Source organism: Sinocyclocheilus rhinocerous, unplaced genomic scaffold, assembly GCF_001515625.1.
Source record: "Sinocyclocheilus rhinocerous isolate Xijiao unplaced genomic scaffold, SAMN03320098_v1.1 scaffold1127, whole genome shotgun sequence".
NCBI classification, from domain to species: domain Eukaryota; kingdom Metazoa; phylum Chordata; class Actinopteri; order Cypriniformes; family Cyprinidae; genus Sinocyclocheilus; species Sinocyclocheilus rhinocerous.
This window is the reverse complement of record NW_015632463.1, coordinates 471,256-495,214: the sequence shown is the minus strand read 5'-3', so window position 1 is coordinate 495,214 and position 23,959 is coordinate 471,256. Positions and strand designations below refer to the sequence as shown.

At 35.6% G+C, this 23,959-nt stretch overlaps 4 protein-coding genes across 5 annotated transcripts; all 4 read right to left on the bottom strand.

The window, feature by feature from the left end:
- Positions 1-7,641: 7,641 nt before the first annotated feature.
- Positions 7,642-10,057, bottom strand: LOC107742408 (UDP-glucuronosyltransferase 2C1-like). The gene is made up of 2 exons (XM_016555351.1): positions 9,935-10,057; positions 7,642-9,231 (listed from the first exon to the last, which is right to left on the bottom strand). Exons 1-2 carry the CDS (start codon positions 10,055-10,057, stop codon positions 7,672-7,674), a joined length of 1,683 nt encoding a protein of 560 aa, XP_016410837.1. The 3' UTR covers positions 7,642-7,671.
- A 693-nt stretch (positions 10,058-10,750) lies between these two features.
- Positions 10,751-11,793, bottom strand: LOC107742363 (placenta-specific gene 8 protein-like). The gene is made up of 3 exons (XM_016555303.1): positions 11,712-11,793; positions 11,187-11,374; positions 10,751-11,102 (listed from the first exon to the last, which is right to left on the bottom strand). The coding sequence occupies exons 1-3, from the start codon at positions 11,791-11,793 to the stop codon at positions 10,848-10,850; spliced, it is 525 nt and encodes a 174-aa protein (XP_016410789.1). The 3' UTR covers positions 10,751-10,847.
- A 3,811-nt stretch (positions 11,794-15,604) lies between these two features.
- Positions 15,605-17,744, bottom strand: LOC107742361 (cornifelin homolog B-like). Of its 2 annotated transcripts, none has more exons than XM_016555302.1 (4): positions 17,731-17,744; positions 16,255-16,363; positions 15,957-16,144; positions 15,605-15,879 (listed from the first exon to the last, which is right to left on the bottom strand). In XM_016555302.1, exons 2-4 carry the CDS (start codon positions 16,346-16,348, stop codon positions 15,619-15,621), a joined length of 543 nt encoding a protein of 180 aa, XP_016410788.1. In that variant the 5' UTR covers positions 16,349-16,363; positions 17,731-17,744; the 3' UTR covers positions 15,605-15,618. The 2 variants fall into 2 exon arrangements, with proteins under 2 accessions (XP_016410788.1, XP_016410787.1); XM_016555301.1 differs by lacking the exon at positions 17,731-17,744 and adding an exon at positions 16,456-16,493.
- Positions 17,745-20,752: 3,008 nt separating this feature from the next.
- Positions 20,753-22,585, bottom strand: LOC107742364 (cornifelin homolog B-like). Its single transcript, XM_016555304.1, has 3 exons — positions 22,384-22,585; positions 21,874-22,028; positions 20,753-21,283 (listed from the first exon to the last, which is right to left on the bottom strand). Exons 1-3 carry the CDS (start codon positions 22,505-22,507, stop codon positions 21,161-21,163), a joined length of 402 nt encoding a protein of 133 aa, XP_016410790.1. The 5' UTR covers positions 22,508-22,585; the 3' UTR covers positions 20,753-21,160.
- Positions 22,586-23,959: the final 1,374 nt, after the last annotated feature.

The window sequence follows — 23,959 nt, the reverse complement described above, 5'->3', positions numbered from 1 at the left end:
AGTGAGGTGCGGAAAAAATTGCATAGAGCTGTTTTAACGATTCTGTGGTCTTTTTTGACTGAAATCCCACGTATAACTTTTAAATTTAATTAATTTTAAATGAAAAAAAAAATGCATTCAATGCATTCCCCCCCGATGCATTCAAAATGTCCCACAGGTGAACGGCGAGCCTCAGGTGTCAATCAAAGCTTGTGGGCGGGGCTCCATGTGGCCAGAACAGTTCGTAATGAAGGGGTTCTGCAAGTTGACATAAGTTTGGGAGAGGACTGTCAGGACAGGGGTTTGGAATTTAGTTATTCTCTCTATCTCTCCCTCTCCTTCTCCTTCATCCTCCTGTCTCTCTCTCCCTCCTCCCCACTTTTCAGAGCGATTAACGCCCGGAGGATAAGACAATAAATCCTGGCCGCGCCGAATGAACGCCATTCATCATATTCATTTTCCTGTCGATACAATTATGAAAAGCCTCTGGCCTTTCTCTCTTTCTCTGGAACTCAATTCTGCTCAGGGAAAACGCAATTAGTGTGAGAGTAGGAGAAGGCTATCTTCAACTCCCTCTCCTCGATTCATCCCTCTCTCCATCCCTCTGCTCCTTCAACTTTTCCCGTTTCGTTATTCGAGAGGAGGCGAGAGGAGGTTGTGCGCTCCGTGCCGTTCGGAGTTGAAGAGTTGCCCTTTCCGTCCATCTGCTCCATGCGATCGGTAGTTGGAACGCAGACTGACACCTGCTGGTCAGCGTCTCTTTCGACTCTGAAGCACAGACGTTATTGATTTATCATGATATGTGTTTATAAAGCACTTTTCGGGCCGACTGCACTTTGCTTGCGTGTGTGTGTGTTCAAACAAGAGTGCAGGAGTCTTGTAGATGATACATGCTTTTATAATACACACTGAATCATACTGATGTATAGAGTTTGCGCGAGAGGAAAATAAATTTCCATCGCCGCGTGTATGTGTGTTATTCCAGCGCAATAATTTGTTTCAATGTAATGCTTCTATTTGAGTTAGAGACGATGACAGTGCGAACCATAAAGTGGAATACTGTACTGTGAATATATCACGGTATTTTATGAACATGCTAAAATATCATTTACACTCTCTGAGCAGCACTGAGGAATAGCCTAGATTAGCTGAAATAGAGAGGGGAGATTCTCGAATCCCATAATGCTTTTCAAAACAATTTTTTTTTATCTTTTCGCTATTATTGTTGTACGGAGAGAGCGGGAAATGGGCATGGATGTGGGCAGGGGGAAGGAGTGTACAGGTGAATGAGAACAGGAGGGAGAGATAAAGCCACTTTATGAACGCACACGAGAGAAGAGGAGAGCAATAAGGTGAGTAACCAGCCCTGCGGCCCTATGCTGCCAGACTATTTAAAAGTTATTAACACACATCTTTAAAAGGAAGAGCAAGAGAGAGAGAGAGAGTCAGGAAGATCGGCAAAAAAAACAACAACAACAATTCTGTTAGAAGAGGATCCGCATGGATGCATGGATGGATGGATGACTGAATGGACAAGAGCAGTGCGTTAGATGAGAGAGAGAGAGAGACATGCCAGGTGTGGGGCCAGTCGTCCTCTGTGGGTCTCCCACCGTCCGCCCACCCCCCCTCATGGTGCTAATTGATTCTGGCTGCTCTGAGCTGATTAGTGTGAGGACTCATGGGGTCTGAAGGCTTAAGCCAGCTGTCCCAGAGCAGTGTGTAGCCTACCCCACCACCCACCTGCGGCACTGACGCCCCCTACTGGAGCGGCAGGGTACTATCGCATTAAAGGGGAGGGGAGGGGAGGGGCAGGGAGTGGACAGGAGATTCAACGCGCTTAATGTAATTTTGATTGCTTTCAGATGCTGGATGCAGAGTAATTAGTTAATAGGTAATTAGTAATTATTGTGTGCTTGGCAGATTAAGTGTTTGAAGCTGCGATGTGCTGATGTGATGGGTCTCGGTGGTGAAGCACCATATCTGCACATCCTCAAGTCTAAACAGACCGTACAGTTCGTGTGTTATTCACTTTGCAAAATATTCACTGACTTTCAAAGTGAACAAAGTTTTATGGGAATTGTTAGGGTACTTTTCAGGATGCAATTTGTTGAGGTCTGGCAGAAGTGTCTTTTGGGTCATTTTAAACAATTAGTGAACAAAAATAGCGTTTAAACAAAACTCTTTTGTGATATACTTGTGAAATGTAAAGCACTAAATAATTACAATAGAGCCTACTTATTTTTGTCGATATAACGTCCAAACTGAAAGCACTGGAGCAGCCTACTGTTGCTATGGTTACCGTCTCAGCAACGCGACTTCTGCTTGCGAAGGCCTTTTTACCACGTTTAAACTAACTTGTGCGAAATTATGTTGAAATGTGTGTGTGTGTGTGTGTGTGTGTGTATATATATATATATATATATATATATACATATATATAATTTTAGAATTAATTTATGCTAAGCAGCTTATAGTAATAAACCACTAATTGCAATATCAATAAAGATAAGCTTAGGCCTAAATATTTTAAGATGACTTTTCAATAAACAAATTTGTTGCATTACCTCTTTACTGAAGCTGAATTCAGTGTCCATAATGAATATCTTCTGTGCATGTAACATTTGTAAAAAATAAATAAATAAAAAATACAATTTCTGTGGCCCTTCTGGTGCACCCTGCTAGCTCTTCCCTTTCAGGATAATTAGTACTATTTATAATCTTTTTAGTCTAGGTCTATTAGATAAACAACTTAAGTTTTGAATCTTTTTTTTTTGTCAGATATATGAGGTATGTTGTTAGATTTTGCATAAACCCATTATTTGAAAAAAGAACAAAGGAAAGGAAGATAAATTGTAGACTGAATGAAGAGCTGAATAAGTGTAAATATTGTTGTATGAGATCTAAAGAAATTTAAAATATGTGTTTCCATTCATATTTTCACCTCTCCCAGGTAACTGGCAACCTACCATACATTTTCAGCTTCAACTGTTTGAAGTGTGTGTGTGTATAGATTGAATATTTGTTAATGTTTGCCCGCTATAATTAAGAGACAAAGTTGTGTGTCGGTGTACCTGTCTTTGTGTGCGCATAAGTATGTGTGTGAGTGCTTATGTTTGTGTGTGTGTTTGGTAATTGGCTGTATATTAAAGATAGTTGTGATCCTGCCCTCTCTAACACAGCAATAAAGCTCACTTAGAGTGTTTTATTAAAAACAGCCAGCGAGAGGGGGGAGAAGAAGGGATGAGGCGGCAGAGACGTAACAACACAAAAATATTGGACTTTTTCCTGTATCATTTTTTGTCTTTAAAAAGTCCAAATGACCACTCAAATTGGGTAGTGCATCATTTTCTGTCATGCAGCTGAAAGCGTGGCAGACAGTTCTAATTCATCATTTTGGTGATTTAATAGCTGAGAAATATATTAAAATAATAAAATGTGGGCTGAAATGCCCTGGATTTGCAGTGATAAATAGCCCTCTCTGGCCTGATCGGATTAGTTGCACTAACAGATATATTGCGGTCAGGATTCACGCAGGCACGCACGATTGTTTTCCAATAAAAAGTTGCATATTAAATTCCAACACAGAAAAGGAGGGGAGAGGCCCTTCTATCTACAAACCCTCCAGAAAAAGAGATAGAGGGGAAAACGAGAGAGATGAATGTAGAGAGGGAATAAGGGATTTTAAGTGTTACACCGATACCATCCGGAGATATATTGCCAGAGCCGAACCACCACAGCCGATAAGTAAGCTACTTAAACTTATTTATCTGGACATTTATAGCAAATTCTCACACATACATAATTCCTCATGCTCAGAGAGTCATATTAGCATGCTCACAAGCTCATAAACTTTCATTTAAACTCTCTCTCGCTCCCTCCCTCCTTCCGTATCCCGGAGGAAAACATTTGGAGTCTCATTGTCCTTCGACTCATCAGGAAGTGCTTGGTTGTAATTAATTAGCTCATTTGTTTATGCAAATGTCTGCAATTAAGTCATATTGTTTGTTAAAGAGATAATTTTCTAAATAAAAAAAATGCCCTGTATCTGAGAGCAAATGATGTTTGTCTAATTAAGCACATTAGTCCAAATTTGTAATTAACAGCGCATAATTAGGTGGGAAGATATCCTGTTTATGCGTGACGTCATCAGGGGTTTAAATGCACAGAACGAGAGTCCGACAGACAGATGGGCAGGTAGACTGAATCGCAGACGGATGAGGAGAAAAAAAAACAGACAGCAAGGATAAAAACGGGTGAAAATCAGACTATATCCAAGGGACAATGTGTGGGAGAAAAATACACAAACATGTGGATTCGTAAAGTCAACAATCTTTAAATTTTCCCATTACCCTTTCGGACGGAAAAAAAATATCTGTTTCACATTTAATCTAATGTTTTCCATTGCAATCAGCGTCTGCATTTGCTGTGATCTGCACCCAAAATATATGTGTGTGTGTGTGTGTGTGTGTGTGTGTGTGTGCGTATTTATTTATGTGTGTGGGTGTGTATGTGTGAAACACGATGGAGGGAAGGTGTTCGGGGTCAAAGCGGTTGAACATTAAAGGGTTAAATCTCTTTCATTATTACTCCCCAAATCGACCTGGGGGGATGCAAGGAGAACTGATTAGAAAGGAGAGAGGAGGAATGAGAAAGCTAAAGAGAGATGAAGACAGAGGGCAGAGAAAGAGAGAGATCTCAAAACAGTCCGATATAAATCATAACAATCATAACCTCAGGGCATGTCATGATAAAGAAGAGAAGGAAAGAGACAGAGAGAAAGAAAGAAAAGTGAGGGACACTATACAAATACAACCACAATGTACAGCCACAGGAATTGTTGTGATGCTTATTTGTTAAAATGTGAGGGCTTGTATATTATGATTATTGTTACAGTAGATATGAATTGAGAAGGCCCAAATGTGTGGACGTAATAAAATTGTTAGTTTGTTTTTTTTCCTTTACAAATACAATGCATGACTAGAGCATTCAAGAAGGATTCAAAAGAAAAGTAGCCTGTATGACTCATATAAGTCTTTTGAAATCATACTTTGTGTGAGAAACAGATCTCAATTTAAGTTATTTACTAAAAATCTTTATATCCGCCCTAAGAGTTAATTAGATTTTTTTCAAATTCATATTCAAATCAATCACTCTAAAAAAAGAGGTTGTTTACATATTTATAACCATATTATCCTGAAGAAACCTTCCATGATGAAATGGTTCTTTTTGATTCCCAGACTTTTTTTTAAAATCTGTAACTGTCAAAAATGTATTCAATGCAAACTCTTCATTGATTTTTTTTTTAGAGAGATCATATAACAACATCCAACTACTCAGACTGTCAAAGCACTCTCAACAGGTACTTGATATCCTTCTTAAAATGTTTATGAACTTTAACTTGCAAATTGTAATAATAAAGTACAATAATAAAGGTTCCAAAAGGAGTTTTTGCAGCAGTTATATAAGAACCATTTTGGGTTCCCCAAATAACCTTTCAATGAACAGTTCCTAAAACAGCCATTGTTTTCATAATGTGAAGGACATTTTAATAATCTGAAGAACATTTTTCCATAAAGAACTTTTGTGCAATGGAAAGGTTCCACGGATGTTAAAAGTTCTTAATGAAACCAAAAATCCCAATAAATAACCTTTATTTTTCAGAGTGTAAGTGTGGACAACTCTGTTCAGCTGAGGATATTTCTCACCTCTTCTCTACTAAGCAGGCAAATGACAGACATATTAAATTTATGATCCATATTGTTAGAGTTTTCAATTACTTGAGTTTATGTATAAACATAACCAGTCAGAAAAACCCATGCCTATCCCATGTCTTTGTAATGCAGTACCTAACCTGGTATATACATTTTGTTTTTAAAAGAATTCCTTTTGAGTTTGATCCTTTCATGAAATCATTTCAGATTCCTTTCACAAATGCAGACTGAATGATCTGTTAATGAATCAAATTCATTCGGTTCAAGTTTAACTCACTCAATCATTGATTCATTGCAGCAGTTAACAGCTCACTGAAAAGAGGAACATTATCAGTGACTTAAATTTCAGTTTGTTCCTTGCACACATCTCTGCTATGGCTTCAGAAGACATATTTTTAATCGTGGATTTATGATGTATGCTGTACATTTATTATTTTTGCTATGTAATGTACATGTAGGCCTATGTTTTCTGTATGTACGCTATGCGCACATAAAAGTAGGCCTTGTGTGTTCATGTTTTTGCCGTTTTTATGCGTCAGGGGGAAACGTCTAAGAGAGGGCTGAAATGAGTAGTCTATCTCTAGCCTAATGACCTTCTAATCTGTAGCATTTATGAAGAACATTAGTCTCTTTCTCTCTCTCTCTCTCTTTCACTCGATCTCTCTTCCCACCTCTCTCTCTCTCTCTTGCTAAGAAAGGCTAATTAAAATAGCCATTTGGCAGCCTAGCGTCCTAATTGCTATTCCCATCATTGCTGGTCGATTGGGAGGAGATAGAGAGATAGAGGAAGGGGAGAGAGTGAGGAAAAGAAAAGATGAGCGAGAATAAGATTGATAATGAGATAACGAGTCATTAGAAGCATACATTAGTGAATACAGCCCAGGCCTAATGTCCCCTCAATCAGTTAGAGCTCTCTCATCCTTGCCTGCCTTCTTTTTTATCATTCTGTCCCCGCATGTGCTTCCAGCCATCTCCTGTCTTATATCTGGAGAAAATGATGTCCTCCTCTGGCTGGTAAAGAGAAAGTGCTGTGGTCAGGTTTGTGATCATCTTACTTTTAGATCATTTTTGCTTTAATGAAACCATGGCATTTTGATGGTTTATAAAAAGCACCAGGCTGATGTAAAAGAATATAGGATATAATCTGATTTTGGATTGCAAACTGATTCCAAGCAATACTTTGAATATATCCATTGCGCCATCTTCTGGTGATCTGCAGCAATGTAAATGCGTTTTGAAACGAAACCTGCTGATTTGGACTTTGATAAGCGCGTTTATTTTGAGCATTTGTTATGCATTACATTGTTAATTAACCATGTTTTGCACAACGAAAATGTGGATGGTTACAATCAAATTGTTTAATTGCTGGAGATACAACATAGCTTTGAAACTGCATGTCACATCCTGAACAGGCTGACTAGCTTAGACAACTTGGCTTAAACCGTTCACATCTTGCTAAGAGTTACAACCTTTTTTTTTTTTTTCCAATTGCACATAAATGCATTGTGTGCAAAACGGGGATTACTTAAAGGATTCCAGGAAGGGATCTGCACTTAATCACCAACATACAGTTTAGTTGGCAGGGAATTACAAGAGCTCAAGAAATGGGAGGAGAGAATTAAAGGCAAAGAAAGAAAGAAAGAAAGAAAGAAAGAAAGAAATAATACCATAGGGGTAGTGCAATTATTTGACGCAAAGAGTTTTTTATATACACAGCTTTAATTAAGTTTTTAGTTTTAGTAATTTGTGTACTTTATTTATTTCAGTTAGTTGCCAAGGCAACATTTCTAAGCTTTTCATCTAATCTTTATATTTTATATTATTTCAGCTTTATTTCAGTTACCAAAAACAATTTTAATACTTTTAGTTAACAATAACACTAGGGGAAGGATATTGAAGAAAAAAAACAATAAAAGAAAACTGAGAAAAATATAATAAAGAAGAATTAAGTACATAGCTCTCTGGATTCCTTGCCTATTTACTAAATTCTTTTGCTTGCTCTTAGTTTTGGAATGGGAATATTATTGCTGTCTTTCAGAGCATTAATGCTCTCTTTCAGCCTCTTACTGCCTTCCTTTACACCTTTTTTGTTGCCATCTCTCACTGCCTTGTTTGCCTCTCTTTTCCGTCTTTGTATCCATATTGTGTAGACACCTCCCAGAGTCAGCAGAAGTAATGCAGCTACATCTAGACAGTAGTAGGAGTACACAGACATGTTGTAGGCCTCAGCACGTAGATGGGGTGCACCTTTATTGCGCAGGACAAACTCGATCCAGTACACTGCTTTGTCGAGAGGATGCAGAGGCCGGTCTTGATGTAAACTGGAGAGCTTCTGCATGTTCTGACGATATGTTGGGTTCCCTAAGATATCTCTCAAAGCTTCAAGAAACTCTTCTGTGGTACAAGTAGATGCCTCCAGAATCCGTGCCACCCCTCTTGCCTGAAGACGTACAATGTTATCTAGCTGGTCAAATAGCAAATGGAGTCCCAGAACTGGCACCCCATGATAGATGGCTTCGTATAGACCATCCGTGCCCCCATGAGCCACGAAAGCACGGGTCTTTGGATGGCCCAGCAAGTCGTTCTGAGGTATCCATTTAAGCAGTAGGGTGTTATTGCCCAACGATGAAGGTCTCTCTCCAATAAACCTCCACACCACCTTCTGCGGCATGCAAGCAAAAGCTGTGGCAATGGCCTCCATGACCTCTCGGGGCAATCCTGCAATCAGTGTTCCCAGAGACATCACGATCACACCATGGTCTCCTGAGCTCTGCATAAACTCCTCCAGCTCGTCAGGGAGAGGATTGGCCGGACGACACTGGAAGCCGCCAATATAGACGAGGTTTGGCATGGAGGGTCGTGGGAACTCGAACACAAAGTCTAAATGGACAAGCCACAGCTCCGCCGAACGTTGCATGGCAAGGAGGTCAGCGCCAGGAGGGAAGTAGTTGAGCAACAAGCTGGAATACATGGGCATCACCAGCCAGTGCTCTTGAATGAGGTTCAACCCATAATGTAGAAGGTTACGGGTTCTTTCTAACAAACCCATTCGGTCTGTTAGGCCTGAGCCGGGCACAGGCACGTAGGATATGGGAGAAGGTGCGATGGAGAAGTGGCCTTCTCCGAAACTCATCCAACGGACGTTATAGACCATTGGAAGTTGGAGGTGTTGTGCCAGAATGACCCCACCAGGTATGGCAGGGTCAGTGAGCATCAAGTCATAGTTCGCCATCTTTATTTGTGTCATCAGATCTTTGTTCTCCAGCATGGTGGTGAGCATGGCACAGTTTGCAGTGTGAGCAACCTTTATGATGCCAATAAATTCTGACATCTGGACCAGCAATCCCATCATTGGGCACTTCCTGCGGGCCTCAAGAATCCTTTGGACTGCGTTCTCGAACAGGTCCAGGCCTATGTATTTCTTTTTAAGCTTCACTGTAATTGAGGTGTAGTAAGGTGAATTCTCCTGAATGAACCAGCTGTCCGTCAGGCGAATCACACTCAGCTCGTGTCCATGAGAGTGCAACTTCTTCACCAGCACCTAGAGAGCAGTAATACAGTGTACAGTGTACTACAGCATCGTACTAAGCGAGCTAAATAGATTTTCTGTTTTGCAAGCATTTTATTTTTGTTTTGTTTTTCCAGCAAATTTCAGTGTTTTATCTCTGGCACATGGAAGCCAGTTTTCACCCAACATTTTTCAATTGTGACTTTACATCTCACAATAGTTACTTCAAATTTTGCAGTTGATTGTGACTTTAATTTGTGTTATTGCAACTTTATATCTCACAGATGCAACTTTATTTTTCTTAAAGGGGTCATATGATGTTGCTAAAAAGAACATTGTTAGAACGAGCCGTTTTAGGCGTGGTGGACTCTTAACTTTTATAAAGAATATCTCTTTGGATTTGAGACTTTAGTCTTTGCAACTTTACAGATCTTCTTTAAGCACCAAGAGCTTGTAACACTCCAAAGAGAAAGGAAAAATTAAAATCGCATCATATGACCCCTTTAAAGGAATAGTTCAAAAGTGAAAATTCATCTACATCTTAGATAGCCTGAGGGTGAGTAAAGTTTCAACAAACCTCCATTTTTGGGTGAACTATTCCTTTAAATTACTTTTTTGTTTTTACTTTGAGGTGAAAACAGGCTTCCACTCCAGCAACAGTGAACTTTGCTGAAATAGTACAATCTTTTTTTCTTTTTTTTTTAAACTGACTGTTCCTGCATATTCAAATCAGTACCTCCATGTTCACCCAGTGACTGCCATCAACAGGGAAAACCAGGATCTTATCTCCATTATAACCACAGGGTAAAGAGAGAAGGAGGGATATCCAAAGGAAAACGAGGGAAATGTATCCACACATTTCTCTTTTTTCTCTATCTCAAAATAACAAAAATAATTCCTTTCTAGTACAAACATTTTTTACACATTTAAAATGGACTAAAATGTTCTCTTATGTATAAGTAAATATATAAATATATGTTGAATAAATGAAAACTATGCAAGTTAAATGTCACTGTAGAAATAGTTTGTTTAGGTTACATACCTCAGTTGAGTCTTCTTTCAGTCCCACAAAAATGTTGCTACATAAAAGAAAAAGCTTTCACACAGTCTCTGAAGGGAGAGAGATTCACTTCCCATAATGCCTCTTTTATTTTGTTGTGAAACATTCCTTAGCCCCAGTTTTTCCTGTCCAGCATTATATTCAAAATGAACTGTGCTGTGCAAATGTTGAATTGCACAAACGCTTTCACATTTTAAAGTCAGCAATTTATATACTACAACTTCACTTACAATTAAATCATTTAGTTTCCGGAAATCTCATTCTATTACCATTTTTGAAGCACATTGCATGTATTTATTCCTGTAAACAGTTTCTCAGTTTTCTTCAGATATGAGTTGTGCTCACTTCTACTACTAGTTATTCACAGGCAAGATCACTTTAAAATATTTAATCAAGAATCATCAGAGAATAAACAATATAAAGATGCAGATACTTTCTAAATGCACCCATGCCATTCAGACAAAATCATATATATTAATTATGCAGGTTAGGTATTACACTATAGATCAATTAGTATAGTCTATAAATATGGTGTCTATAAATTTATGTCTATCATCATTATTTAAATGAGATGCAAGTAGCAGTCCTTCTATTTAACAAATGTTGTGATAGACGGAATTGGTGCCATCTGAACTACAGGAGCAACTGGTGCCGCACCGATCACTCCAACCGACTGCTGTGAAGTGATAACTTGTGTGGTGGTTGCCATTGGAATGGGCTGAATCACTGGATGTGTGGTCACTACAGTGACAGTTTGCTTGCGTGCTTTGATTTCTCTACTCATCTGACACCACGAACACCAGATACAACAGCAAGTCACCATGATGTCCTCACAGATACTGCCCTGTTACAACACATACAAACAATGATTGTTTTGTAGCCCTCTTTGATTCCGGCTTTCATTGGTAGAGGGAAAGGAAAAACTCACCCCAATATCGTATTTGTGGCGAACTGCCACCCTCATTCCGAGAGACACAGGCGGCACACATACTGGAACCCCAAAAGCCGCCATGATACCTGGGCCGAATATGTCCAGCAGAGGCAGACAGGTGCTCTCCCCAAAATCCCCAGTGGTGGTGCAGGTAAAGCAAGGAAAGCACCAGAACCCATAGCAGCCTGAGGACCAAAAAATGCTTTAACACTTTATTTTAAGGACCAATTCTCACTATTAACTAGTTAGCATGCATATTTCTAGCACATTAGAACTTATAAAGCACAAATTAATGCCTTGTTCTACATGACCATATTTTAGATCCCTTAAACATACCCCATACCTAAACTTCACAACTACCTTACTAACTGTTAATAAGCAGCAACTTAGGAGTTTGTTCAGGGAAAAATCTTAGTTAATAGTGAATGTGTGTTCCCTAATCTAAAGTGTTACCAAAAATACACATAATGTGAAATTATAATTTTTAATGAACTGTAAAAATGGACCTTTAAGCATACTTACAAGAATTCATGTCCTGGCAACAGTCACATATTCCTGAATTCCAGCCGCTCTTTTGAGGTGTCTGCACAATTACAGTCGTCATAGATTGTAAAGAATGTTGTTATATTTTGTATAATCTAACGAGTTACAGACAGTCTATTGAATTTAGGTTTAGAAATTCAAGAAATTTTAATGAAATTATAATTTTTAATGAACTGTAAAAATGGACCTTTAAGCATACTTACAAGAATTCATGTCCTGGCAACAGTCACATATTCCTGAATTCCAGCCGCTCTTTTGAGGTGTCTGCACAATTACAGTCGTCATTGTGATTGGAATTTTCTGATATGGAAGGATGACAAAGAAAGGAAAGTTTCTCACTGATCCTAGTGATATATTTTATTTTAAACTACCATCTTAATTTGAACTTAAACGTTTACTGAAAATATGCACTGTAAACTGAATCTTACCAAAATAAATCAATAACTCATTACGTGCAATTTGAGACTCAACTCAAATTGATGAGTTTTCCGGAAAGCTTAGATTGTAAAGAATGTTGTTATATTTTGTATAATCTAACGAGTTACAGACAGTCTATTGAATTTAGGTTTAGAAATTCAAGAAATTTTAATTGGTTATTATTCTTTTAATATAAGTAATATTATTATTATTTCATACAGCAATGCATGTTGGGGACTATTGGACATTATTTTGTATGTGTTGGTAAGCATTCATGCCACCTTTTACCATATTCTTCAGAATGAAATGTTTGTTCAAATTACCCTGTATGGCAAGTTGTGTGTGTGTGTGTGTGTGCTCACGTTTTTGTGGCATATGAGGACACAAATTTGTATAATGACATGGGTATGACATAGGTATTACAAGGAGAAGTTGACTTATGAGGACATTACCTCATGTCCCCATTTTTCAAAACACTTATAAATCATACAGAGTGAGTTTTTTTGAGAAAGTAAAAATGCACAAAGTTTCCTGTAAGGGGTAGGTTTAGGGGTAGGGTTACAATTGCGCTCAGTCATTCATGTACTCATGATTGCATGTGGAAATCCCCATGAGGAAAACAGCTTATACTGTAAATCATACAGAATGTTACAGAATTGTTTTGAAAATCGGCAACAGTTTGTACAGTTTGTACAGTATAAAAACCATTACGCCTATGGAATGTCCCCACAATTCACAAAAACAGTGTGTGTGTGTGTGTACGTGTGCGTGTACGTGTGTGTGTGTGTGTGTGTGTGTGTGTTAATTCATTCTCTGAAGCAAACACAGTATCTACTGTAAGAAATGTCAAATTCAATCCAAAAATCTTTGTTAGCAACATGTTTCCACTAGCTGACCAAATTATTTTACTTTCAGTTAAAAAACAATTATATACCTTATCTCTGATGTAGCTGCCAATAATGCCTAAACCGGTTCCTCTGGGTTTGAGGACAGTGAATGTACATGAATGTAGAACAAAGATCATAAACACATCAAAACTGACAATTGCAAAGAACTGGCGAGGTTTCAGTTTCATTTATTTTAAAATATACCACTAAGTAAACCACTTATTATCTTCCCAATTATTCTGAGTTGTGTTCAGAGTTTTATCACTAAACCTTTCATTCAAAAATCATGTCATGAAATACTTTTTTTTTATTCAAAAGAATATGGAATTCAAACACAATTATAAAGAGAACTTGTATTTTAAACTTACAAAACAAAACAAACAAAAAAGAGAAAACTATTCATTCATATATATTCAATTTTGTGTAGCCTGCAGCTCTGTGTACATTCTGAAAACAAAATAAGACTATATCTTTCATATTCATCATACAGACAGATGATTTACTCTGCTGTGACTAATATATCATTATCAGTGTACACAAATGGAATAAATATAGCATTTAGCATCCAAGTAGTAGACAAACATTTCAAAAGACGAAACATAACAAATTGTAAAAACAATTATTTTATTACCCATTTTGACAAGTCACCTCATCACATTTTAAAAAGACACAGAGTGTAACTATACATTTGTTTTAATTGCTGGGGAAAAAAAGAAAAGAAAAGATAAGAAATGGCTTACTTACTTTCTAGCACTCCTTTTTCTGTCATAAGAAAGCAAAAGTGAGCGTATTTATACATGTGAGATTTCAAAGAAAACAATATAATTAATTAGCCACACGCACACGCACAAAAAGAAAAATGCAGCTAAACCTGAAGGCATGTCTAAAGAAGTGAGTAGGCCTGAGTAGAGAAAAGGTCTGTCTGATTCAACATGAATGGATGTGATGGAATCTCTCCACTTCTTTCTCATTGAATTCTACAAAAGAGACAGAAAATTGCACTGTTCCACATGTACGCTCATATACTTCAATGAAAAATGATATTAAATGATAGTGCCCAAAACATAACAGTATAAGAACAATAAATCATTTTTAATTAACATTTAATGACCATTGAATGTAAACTGTAATGTAGAGTTTAGCTTCTATTTGGCAAAATAATTTTACTGTAAAATAATTCTTAGCCCAAAGTTTTCCTGTTCACCATGATATGTGAAATATCTGTGCTATAATGTTATTAACTGTTGAATTGCAAACACAAACAGATTTAAATGGTCATACAGACAGATGATTTACTCTGCTGTGACTAATATATCATTATCAGTGTACACAAATGGAATAAATATAGCATTTAGCATCCAAGTAGTAGACAAACATTTCAAAAGACGAAACATAACAAATTGTAAAAACAATTATTTTATTACCCATTTTGACAAGTCACCTCATCACATTTTAAAAAGACACAGAGTGTAACTATACATTTGTTTTAATTGCTGGGGAAAAAAAGAAAAGAAAAGATAAGAAATGGCTTACTTACTTTCTAGCACTCCTTTTTCTGTCATAAGAAAGCAAAAGTGAGCGTATTTATACATGTGAGATTTCAAAGAAAACAATATAATTAATTAGCCACACGCACACGCACAAAAAGAAAAATGCAGCTAAACCTGAAGGCATGTCTAAAGAAGTGAGTAGGCCTGAGTAGAGAAAAGGTCTGTCTGATTCAACATGAATGGATGTGATGGAATCTCTCCACTTCTTTCTCATTGAATTCTACAAAAGAGACAGAAAATTGCACTGTTCCACATGTACGCTCATATACTTCAATGAAAAATGATATTAAATGATAGTGCCCAAAACATAACAGTATAAGAACAATAAATCATTTTTAATTAACATTTAATGACCATTGAATGTAAACTGTAATGTAGAGTTTAGCTTCTATTTGGCAAAATAATTTTACTGTAAAATAATTCTTAGCCCAAAGTTTTCCTGTCCACCATGATATGTGAAATATCTGTGCTATAATGTTATTAACTGTTGAATTGCAAACACAAACAGATTTAAATTGTAAAGTAATTTGTCTATATACTACATACAACCACTTCAATTACAATTAAATGCTTTAGTTTTTCACAAATCTCATCCTATTTCCATTTTTGAAGCACACACTGTAAACGTGAAAGCCGCATATAACTGTATTTATCCATTTATGCCTATACACAGTTCATCAGTTTTCTTCAAAGTTGTGCTCACGTCTGCTATTTAAGACTCAAAGTTATTAACAGACAAAGTCAAGAATCATCATTGTTGAAGAAAACAAGACTTCTAGAACAATTTACTCAGTTTTTATTAAATCATTAAAAAATAATCATTTGAATAAGTCTGATTCCATAAATCAAACAAGAAAAAAAATAAATACAAAAAATAAAAACTATAAGGTAAACAATATAAACATATTTTCCAAATGCACCCAATTCATTCCATTCACACAAAATCATTTATATTGATTAAACAGGTTAGCTATATGGATCACTTTAGACATTATTTAAGCGAGATGTGTGTGGCAGACCTGCAGTGGACTTCTACATAGCAAAAGGTGGGACACCAGTCTTAATTGGGCCCATCTGGACTGCAGGACCAGCTCCTAACGGTGCGGCGCCGATCACTCTTGGCTGCTGCATAGCGACAACTTGTGGGTTGACTGCCATTGGAACTGGTTGAATCATGGGATTTCTTTGCAATATTCTGACAACTTTTTTGCGTGCTTTGATTTCTCTACTCATCTGACACCAAGAACACCAGATACAACAGCAAGTCACCATGATGTCCTCACAAAGACTGCCCTGTTGCAACACATACAAACAAATGATTGTTTTGCGGCCCTCTTTCTTGTATCGGTAGAGGGACAGGAAAAACTCACCCCAATATGATACTTGTAGCGAACTGCCACCCTCATTGCCAGACCCACAGGCGGAACACATACTCCAATTCCAAATGCGGCCATGAGAGCTGGGCCGAATATGTCCAACAGAGGGAGACAAGTGCTCTCTCCAAAATCTCCTGTGGTGGAGCAGGTAAAGCAAGGAAAGCACCAGTACGCATAGCAGCCTGAGGACCAAAAATGCACATAATGTGATATAATTTGCATCTAATTCTAATGAACAGTAAAAAAAAAATGGATCTGTAATATTTATTATAAAGCCTTCAAGCATACTTACAAGAATTCAAGTCCTCACAACAGTCACATATTCCTGAATTCCAAGCTTCCATCCCAGCCTTGCCGAGAGGCTGCTGCACAACTACAGTCGCCATAATGACTTTATCTTACTGGTATGGAAAGATGACAAGAACGTTAAGGTTTCCCTGATCCTAGTGATATAATGTTATTTTAAACTACTCTCTGATTAAAATACTCACACCTAAGTAAATGGTTACTGAAAACCGGCACTGTAAACTGAACTTCTGCACTGATGATCACACTTAAGAAAAAGAAAAACAAGATATCGTATTACAAGCCATTTTTGGTGAAGACCCAACTAAAATGATTGAGTTTACTTAAGAAAGCTAAAGGAATTTAAAGAATTTAGTTACATTTTGTATAATCTAATGAATTATGGACAGTCTATTGAATTGAGTTTAGTAATGCAAGGAATTCGAGTTGTATGCAAATTCAAAAGCATGCATGCATGCATTGCAGTCACCTTTTGCAACATTGCTTAGAATGAAACTGTTCTAAACAGTTCTAACAACCCTGTTTGGCAAGTTCAGTGTTGGACAACATTTGAGGAAATACTGTTGATGTATGTTTTATGAAGGTTGAAAGTAACTCAACTTTGGAAACTAAAGTCAACTTAGATCCAGAAATCTTTGTTAGCAACGTGTTTAAAATAGTTTCCACTAGCTGACCCAAATATTTTATGCACACTTTAAGTTTTTCATAGTTCAAAAATAACTATAAAAAATAAGACCTTTACTCTGATGTATAACTACAAAGTTTTTTTAAGGCTTGTGAGGACAGTGAATGTATATGAATGTACAACAAAGATAATAACCATAAAAGAAATAACTGTAATCTATTTATCTATTGTCAAATTTCCAAATGAATGAATATCGTTCTATCAATTATTTGTTGTAGTGATCAGAATAATGTTTAATTATTAGATTTTTTTAATTCAAAAGAATATAAAATCCAGCATTGTAGAATGCTACAGAATTATAAAGAAAATTTAATTGTATACACACTCTGTGTACATTCCTAAAATAAAACAATTTCTTTCATATCCATTGTACTTACAGATGATTTACAGATGAGTCTGTTGTGACTAATATATGGTTTTCACATTTCACCCATAATTCATGTTCAGGGTGCATACAATCATATCAATAGTGTGAAATGATTTTGTGTTCAGGTTTGCAAAGTAATTTACAAAAAGAACATTAACTAATTAATAGTGTAGACAAATATAATAAATAGACAATTTAGCATCCGAGTAGTAGACAAACATTTCAAAAGAGGAAACTTTAAAATTCTAAAAATAAATTCTAAAAAAAAAAATTAAATAAATAAAAATCTAAAAGTTCTCACCTATTTTTCCAACCCTTGTCAAATAATTTAAAAAAAAAACAGAATGTAAATTATACATTTGGTTTAACTGCTGAAAAAAGAGTGAAACAATAAGAAATGGCTTACTTACTCGTTCTAGTGCAGCTGATCCTTTTTCTGTCAAAAGAAAGTCAAAAGTGGACATATTTATATATGCAAGATTTCTTTACTGAAAAAAAAACTGAAGCATAGAAAATATGCAGCCAAACCTGAAAACATGTCCAGTAAAGTGAGTAAAGGGAAAAAGGGGGTTGTGTTCAACGTGAATGGATGTGATTGAAATCTCTCCTCCCCTTGCTCTTTGCATTCTTACAAGAGAAACAGAAAATCAACAGTTCATGACACAGAGGTAAATGAAGGAGAATGTGGAACAATGACAAATAATATTAAAAGATAGGGCCCCATGTGTATAGAATCAATCAAAGATCAATATATAATGTTTAATTAACATTTAAAAAACATTGTATATAAATTAGAGGCAGTTTGTCAGCTGACCTATGGATTTGATACCAAATAACAAGTAAAGCCTTTTACTGTAATATCAACACAAGGAGCACAAAAATGTAATAAAATTAATTATATATATATATATATATATATAAATGGTACTAAAAAAAGTGAATGAGTTGGAGCATCATAAACAACAGATAAACTGCTGTTTCTCTGTTAAATGATGCTAACAAAGACAGGAATCTTAAAGTGAAGAAATCCAAAAATGAAAATTTTACTCACCCTCAGGGCATCCAACATGTAGGCGACTTTGACCCACTGTTGACTTCTGACAACATTGTTAGACATCATATTCAATTCAGCTATAAATCAGTTCATTAGTCTTTATTCAGCTTAATCCAATTCAAGTTTTCTTCTCATCTGATAGTGTCAGTGCCATCAAATCTATAATATGAATAATATGAATAATAATAATAATATCTAGGTGACAGTCGCACCTAGGGAACCCAAACCCCATCAGGTGACAGAAATGGAGGAAAGAAAACCTTGAGAGAAACCAGTCAGGCGACCAGTTCTCCTCAGGCCTAATTGAATGAACATGGTGTGCGTCACAAAAGACTGCATCACAGGTCAGATTGTTGGATTTATTTTATTTAATAAAACTCGGCATCAATCTCTTTCTGCTTGAAGACTGGGATAGGTTACGTCACACCAGAAGAGTTGTAGGCTATCCAGCAGATTTAAACATGAAGGTAGAGCTGCCATTTAGCTAGTAGTAGATGAAGTGGCCTAGTTTAGCCATAAATGACGTTCAAGATCTTCATTGGCGATATTGGGCAGCTGTTTTCTATACAATAAAAGTGAAGGAGAATGAATGCTGATAAGTTGAGAATGCTGATAAAAATGTGAAATAAGCACAGTAAAAGTACATGATATTTATGTATTCTGACTTTGAATATAGATTAAGTAAGAGCTTAAAAGTAAAGAGATTACAATTTTGCGTATTTCCCATTAATTTCCAATGGCAGTCATTTTTGACCGCGAACAACTCAAGTGTGACTATTTTTTACGACCATTTTGCTTTTTAGAATCAAGTCCACGGATTTTATTAATTAATTAATTAATTTGTTTATTTATTTTATTTTATTTATTTTATTTATTTTATTTATTTTATTTATTTTTATTTTTATTTTTATTTTTATTTTTATTTTTATCCGAGTTTCGGATGGTGTAGCGATTTTTAAAAAATCAAAACATATTTTTTTTCGGTCTAAAATGACCGAACAATACCAGAGAGTTAATTTAATTTTGGCAATTACAAAAATGCACTAATTTGTTTACCTGTCTCTCATAGTGAATTTCAAAGTAAGATTTACGTTTCAACTATTCTCTTTTTAAGAAAACATTTGGTTACTTCTTATGAAACGATACTAGATTCCATCGACAAGCAATTTGACAGTTTACACACGGTCACAAAAACACAGTCAGTACAGTGCACGCCCTATTCGTCCACGATGATTAATATACATAAGCAGCGGCACTTCTGTCCAATGATATGTCAGTGTGGGCGGAGCTACCCGGGCCTGTCGTTTAAATAAAGGCGTCTTTACAGTCGTGGGATCAAGGTTTGGTTGGTTAGGCTCTGCATTTAACACCCACTGATGATTTAATTAAAAATATATGGGGCAAAAATGTCATTATGGCCTTTAATAGACGTTTCACCAGTACTCTTTAGGTTAATTGCGACTTTATATGTCACAACTGCGACAACGTTTCTAATTACGACTTTTTAAAAAAAAGTGTTTTGTGTAACTTTTTATTCTGGCCTGCAATTGTAACTTTATAGCTTAAAAATTATCTCAAAATCTGACTTTATTTCTTATTTTAAACTTATCTATGAGGCTACTTTCTTATTTTTTTACTAGGCTTTCAAACTGATTACAAAATAAACTCAAACAGCTCTAGGGAAGAGGTTAAGAATTTTTTTGTGCTGGATACCTTGATGCTATTTTTGTGCAAGTATGTTGTTTTGTAGGTATGCTGTCAATTTGACAGATGTGTTGTTGTTGTTTTTTTTAATCTGTAGAAAATGTCCAGCAGGGGGACACAAAACACAAAACATACATGCATTGTAGCTGCTATATTTGACAATGCCAACACCCAAAATGATTAAAAATAATATCAATATTGAAAGATAAAATTCAAAGGTCATGTTCATAACTCCTAGTATGTCTATAATGTTCTGCGTTATTTATCATAAACATTTCAAATAAAAGTTATATCCTATACTACTACTACTACCACCACCACTAATAAGAATGTAATGGGAGTAATAAGAAATTAACAAAGTAACATGAAAACAGGAAAATATAGACTACAGGAATTTTACAAACATATCGTTATGCAAATAACAGACACAAACCACCTTTCCAGAGACATGAACAGGAAAGTGTCAAAGAAAATGATCAATAATTTATTGTGTAACAAGTGAAACATACAAATGAAAGATATGAAAGATTTTCAGTCTTAAAATAAAGGCAATCACAAAAAAGCAAACATGCGAAGCAATACACATTTCTTACTTTTCTTTTTGCACTTTACATATTGCTTAAATTAAATTCAATTCTGGTGACAAAAAGTGTTTTTTCCCCCAAGCCATTGTATGCATTTCTGTATTGTTTTAATAAGCTTTATAAGACAAAAACGTTGTATGTTGTTATTTGTATATTGAGTACATTCAATAGTCACATCTATCCAACTATGTCAAACACTAATTTAGTTGATCACACTTTTCATGATATTGATGATGCCGATTAGAAACTGGGTAACAGCCATTAAAGATACACAACAAAACGGACATTGCATTTAGTAGAAAAAGAAAACTTAAATATCCTTGCGTTTCATCACAAATTACATCAGGAACAGACAGAAAAATCATCATTATTATAATAAGCATCTTACAGTATGCAATATAAAAGTGATTCAGTTAGTGAGATATATTAATAAACATATCTGCCTTTCAGTGTGTCAGGATTCTTATTTACACACCAGCATAGCTGCTTCTAAACACATTACAAATTCCTGGCACCAATAAGAGTGATTTGTAGATTTCGTGCCTTCATCTCTCGTGACATCTGACACCAAACACAAGCTCTGCAGAATGTGGCCACCAAGCAGTCATGACACATGTCACCCTGCAAATCAACACAAAAATATTTTGGCTATACTACATCAGTATGAAACTCATTTTGTAGTTACATTTCTGACAAATTGCTACAATTAAAATAAAAATGATAATATAAGATGTCATAAATTTAATATAATAAAACAGTAATATTGTGCAATACTGTTACAATTAAAAATAACTATTTTCTATTCTGCTGTAATATAAAATATAATTATCCTGTAAATTATAATTTATTCCTTTAATTTACTCCTTCAGAAGTTATTCTATTATTCTGATTTATTAATGTTGAAAATGATTGTGCTGCTTAGTTTTTGAAAACGTGATTTTTTTTTTTTTTTTTTTTACGGTTCACACATTACCCAATAGCTATTGGAAAAAGATGATACTGACATTTTAGTTTGAAATTTGCTAACATTATTCTAACTTAAAACACGTTTGAATATGTGTATTAAAACACTGTGCTTGAGGGAATAAACATTTGTGTGAATTCACTTTTGGCTCAAAACCTTCTAGTTACCGAGATATAGTACGTGTGACAACTAGCCCCGGTCTCCCCCAAAAGTGCAGTAAATGCTAAATTTGATTGACGATTCTTACCTTTATGCCATAACGCTGGCGCATTGAGACCCGTATGGACATGGTTATGGGTGGAACGATACCACAGAAATCCAGCAGGGGGAGACATAAACACTCACCGTATTTCTTTGCTTTTATACACGTGAAACACGCGAAACACCAGTAAGCAAAGCAGCCTGTTCGCAGAGAGGGACGCAAAAATAATATTTATTATAATGTTTTACATGGCTTCGTAACACAATCTACACAATTCAATGCTTTGGAGGTGTAGTAGTCTGGATGTTAAAGATTTGGGCAGGTAAGTCAAAGCATAGGCTGTAAATTCAAACCCAGCCAGGGGTGAAACTAATTCAGGGGAACGGTCTCTGTAAGTTTAAATTGGTTCTGATCTATGACAGAACTGAGTAGGAAATACTACTCAAAATATCGTTTGTGTTCCACAGAAGAAAGTAAGTCATGCCATGAGGGTTAGTACATAATGACAGAATTTAATTCCACTTGTCTTTGTATTTTATTCCAAATGATACTTACATTCAGGCACGTCATCACAACAGTCACAGATACCTGACCCCCACTGATCAGAATCTCTAGAGATCATAACAGGCTGTGGCTGCATGACTACCATTTGCTTCGACATGCTTACACCTAAAAACATACAACAGGCAGAGAAGCAAGATATAATTTCAGCATACAAATGTCACCATTATGAACATTTAGTTGTGATTCTGTGTAGTCATTTGCCCTCATTGTGTTCATTTCTTCATTAGTCCCATTATTAGTTAACCACCGGCACCTGTGTTGTGTTCATTACCCTCTTTATTTAAGGTCTCTCTAGTTCAGTCCCTCGTCGGCTATTGATGTTTGTCAGTGTTTGTTTCATCCTTGCTTGTGTCTGGATTACCTGTTCTTCTGTGGATTTTGGATTAAAAACCTGTTTGGATTATCTTCTTCGTTGTGTGCCTTGTATTGCCCCCACACATAGTGTGGTTGAAAACATGCTAATGATTTCTTATTTATATTATAGTAGTAACTTGTATACTACTGCTTAATATTTTTGTTGAAACTGATACCTTTTTTCAAAATATTTGAAATGGACATATTTTGTGACATTATAAATGTCTTTACTATCACTTTTGATCAATTTTATGAGTCTACGCTACATTAAAATAAGAAAAAAAAAGAAAAGAAAAAAAAATCTTTCTTACCCAAAACGTTTGAATGGTAGTGTAACACAATTTCCACAAAAAAAAATATTAATCCGCATTTTTTTTTTCAACATTGAAAATAAATGTTTCTTGAGTAGTAAATCGGCATATTAAAATGATTTCTGAAGGATCATGTGACACTGAAGACTGCTGAAAATTCAGCTTTGCCATCACAGGAAAACAAATTATGTTTTAAAATATATTAAAATATAAAATGTAATATTCTGAAGTTATTCTAAATTGTAATATTTCACAATATTACTGTTTTTACTGTATTTTGTATTTTAAAAAAATGTAGCCTTGTTGAGCATAAGAGGCTTCTTTCAAAACCATTAAAAAAATCTGAATTATTCCAAAGTTTTGACTGGCAGCATATAAATAAAATTAAAATTAAAATTATGATATATGTAAAATATTATATTATTAATAAAAAAATACTTATATTTTTTATTATTCATGTTTTTAAAGATGTTTTCCTCATATAAGAGATTACAGCTTAAAATTTAAAGTGTTTACAGCTTTATGTAGCATTCAGATCTCACAAGTGTCCCAGTAAAATCTATTCGAGTCCTAATACAAAAGGTTAAATAATAATCTTAAAAATACAGATAAGAATAATGAAAAGATCTTCTAATCCTGCATATCTGTGTAGAAAATCTAAACTCACCTCTGTGTTGACTGTTCCAACGTAATGCAAAGTATCTGTTGTTTCTAAATATGTGATCACAATCTAGCCTTTATACTGAGTGCAAGACCATGTTAAATGAAAAAAAAAAAGAAAAAGATCATCACATTGGCTCTCAAGGAAACCTCCTTAACCTGTTAGACCCGTTCACAGCAGCATCTTTTAAGCATTACACTAAAAAAGAAACACACACACACACACACACACACACACAAAA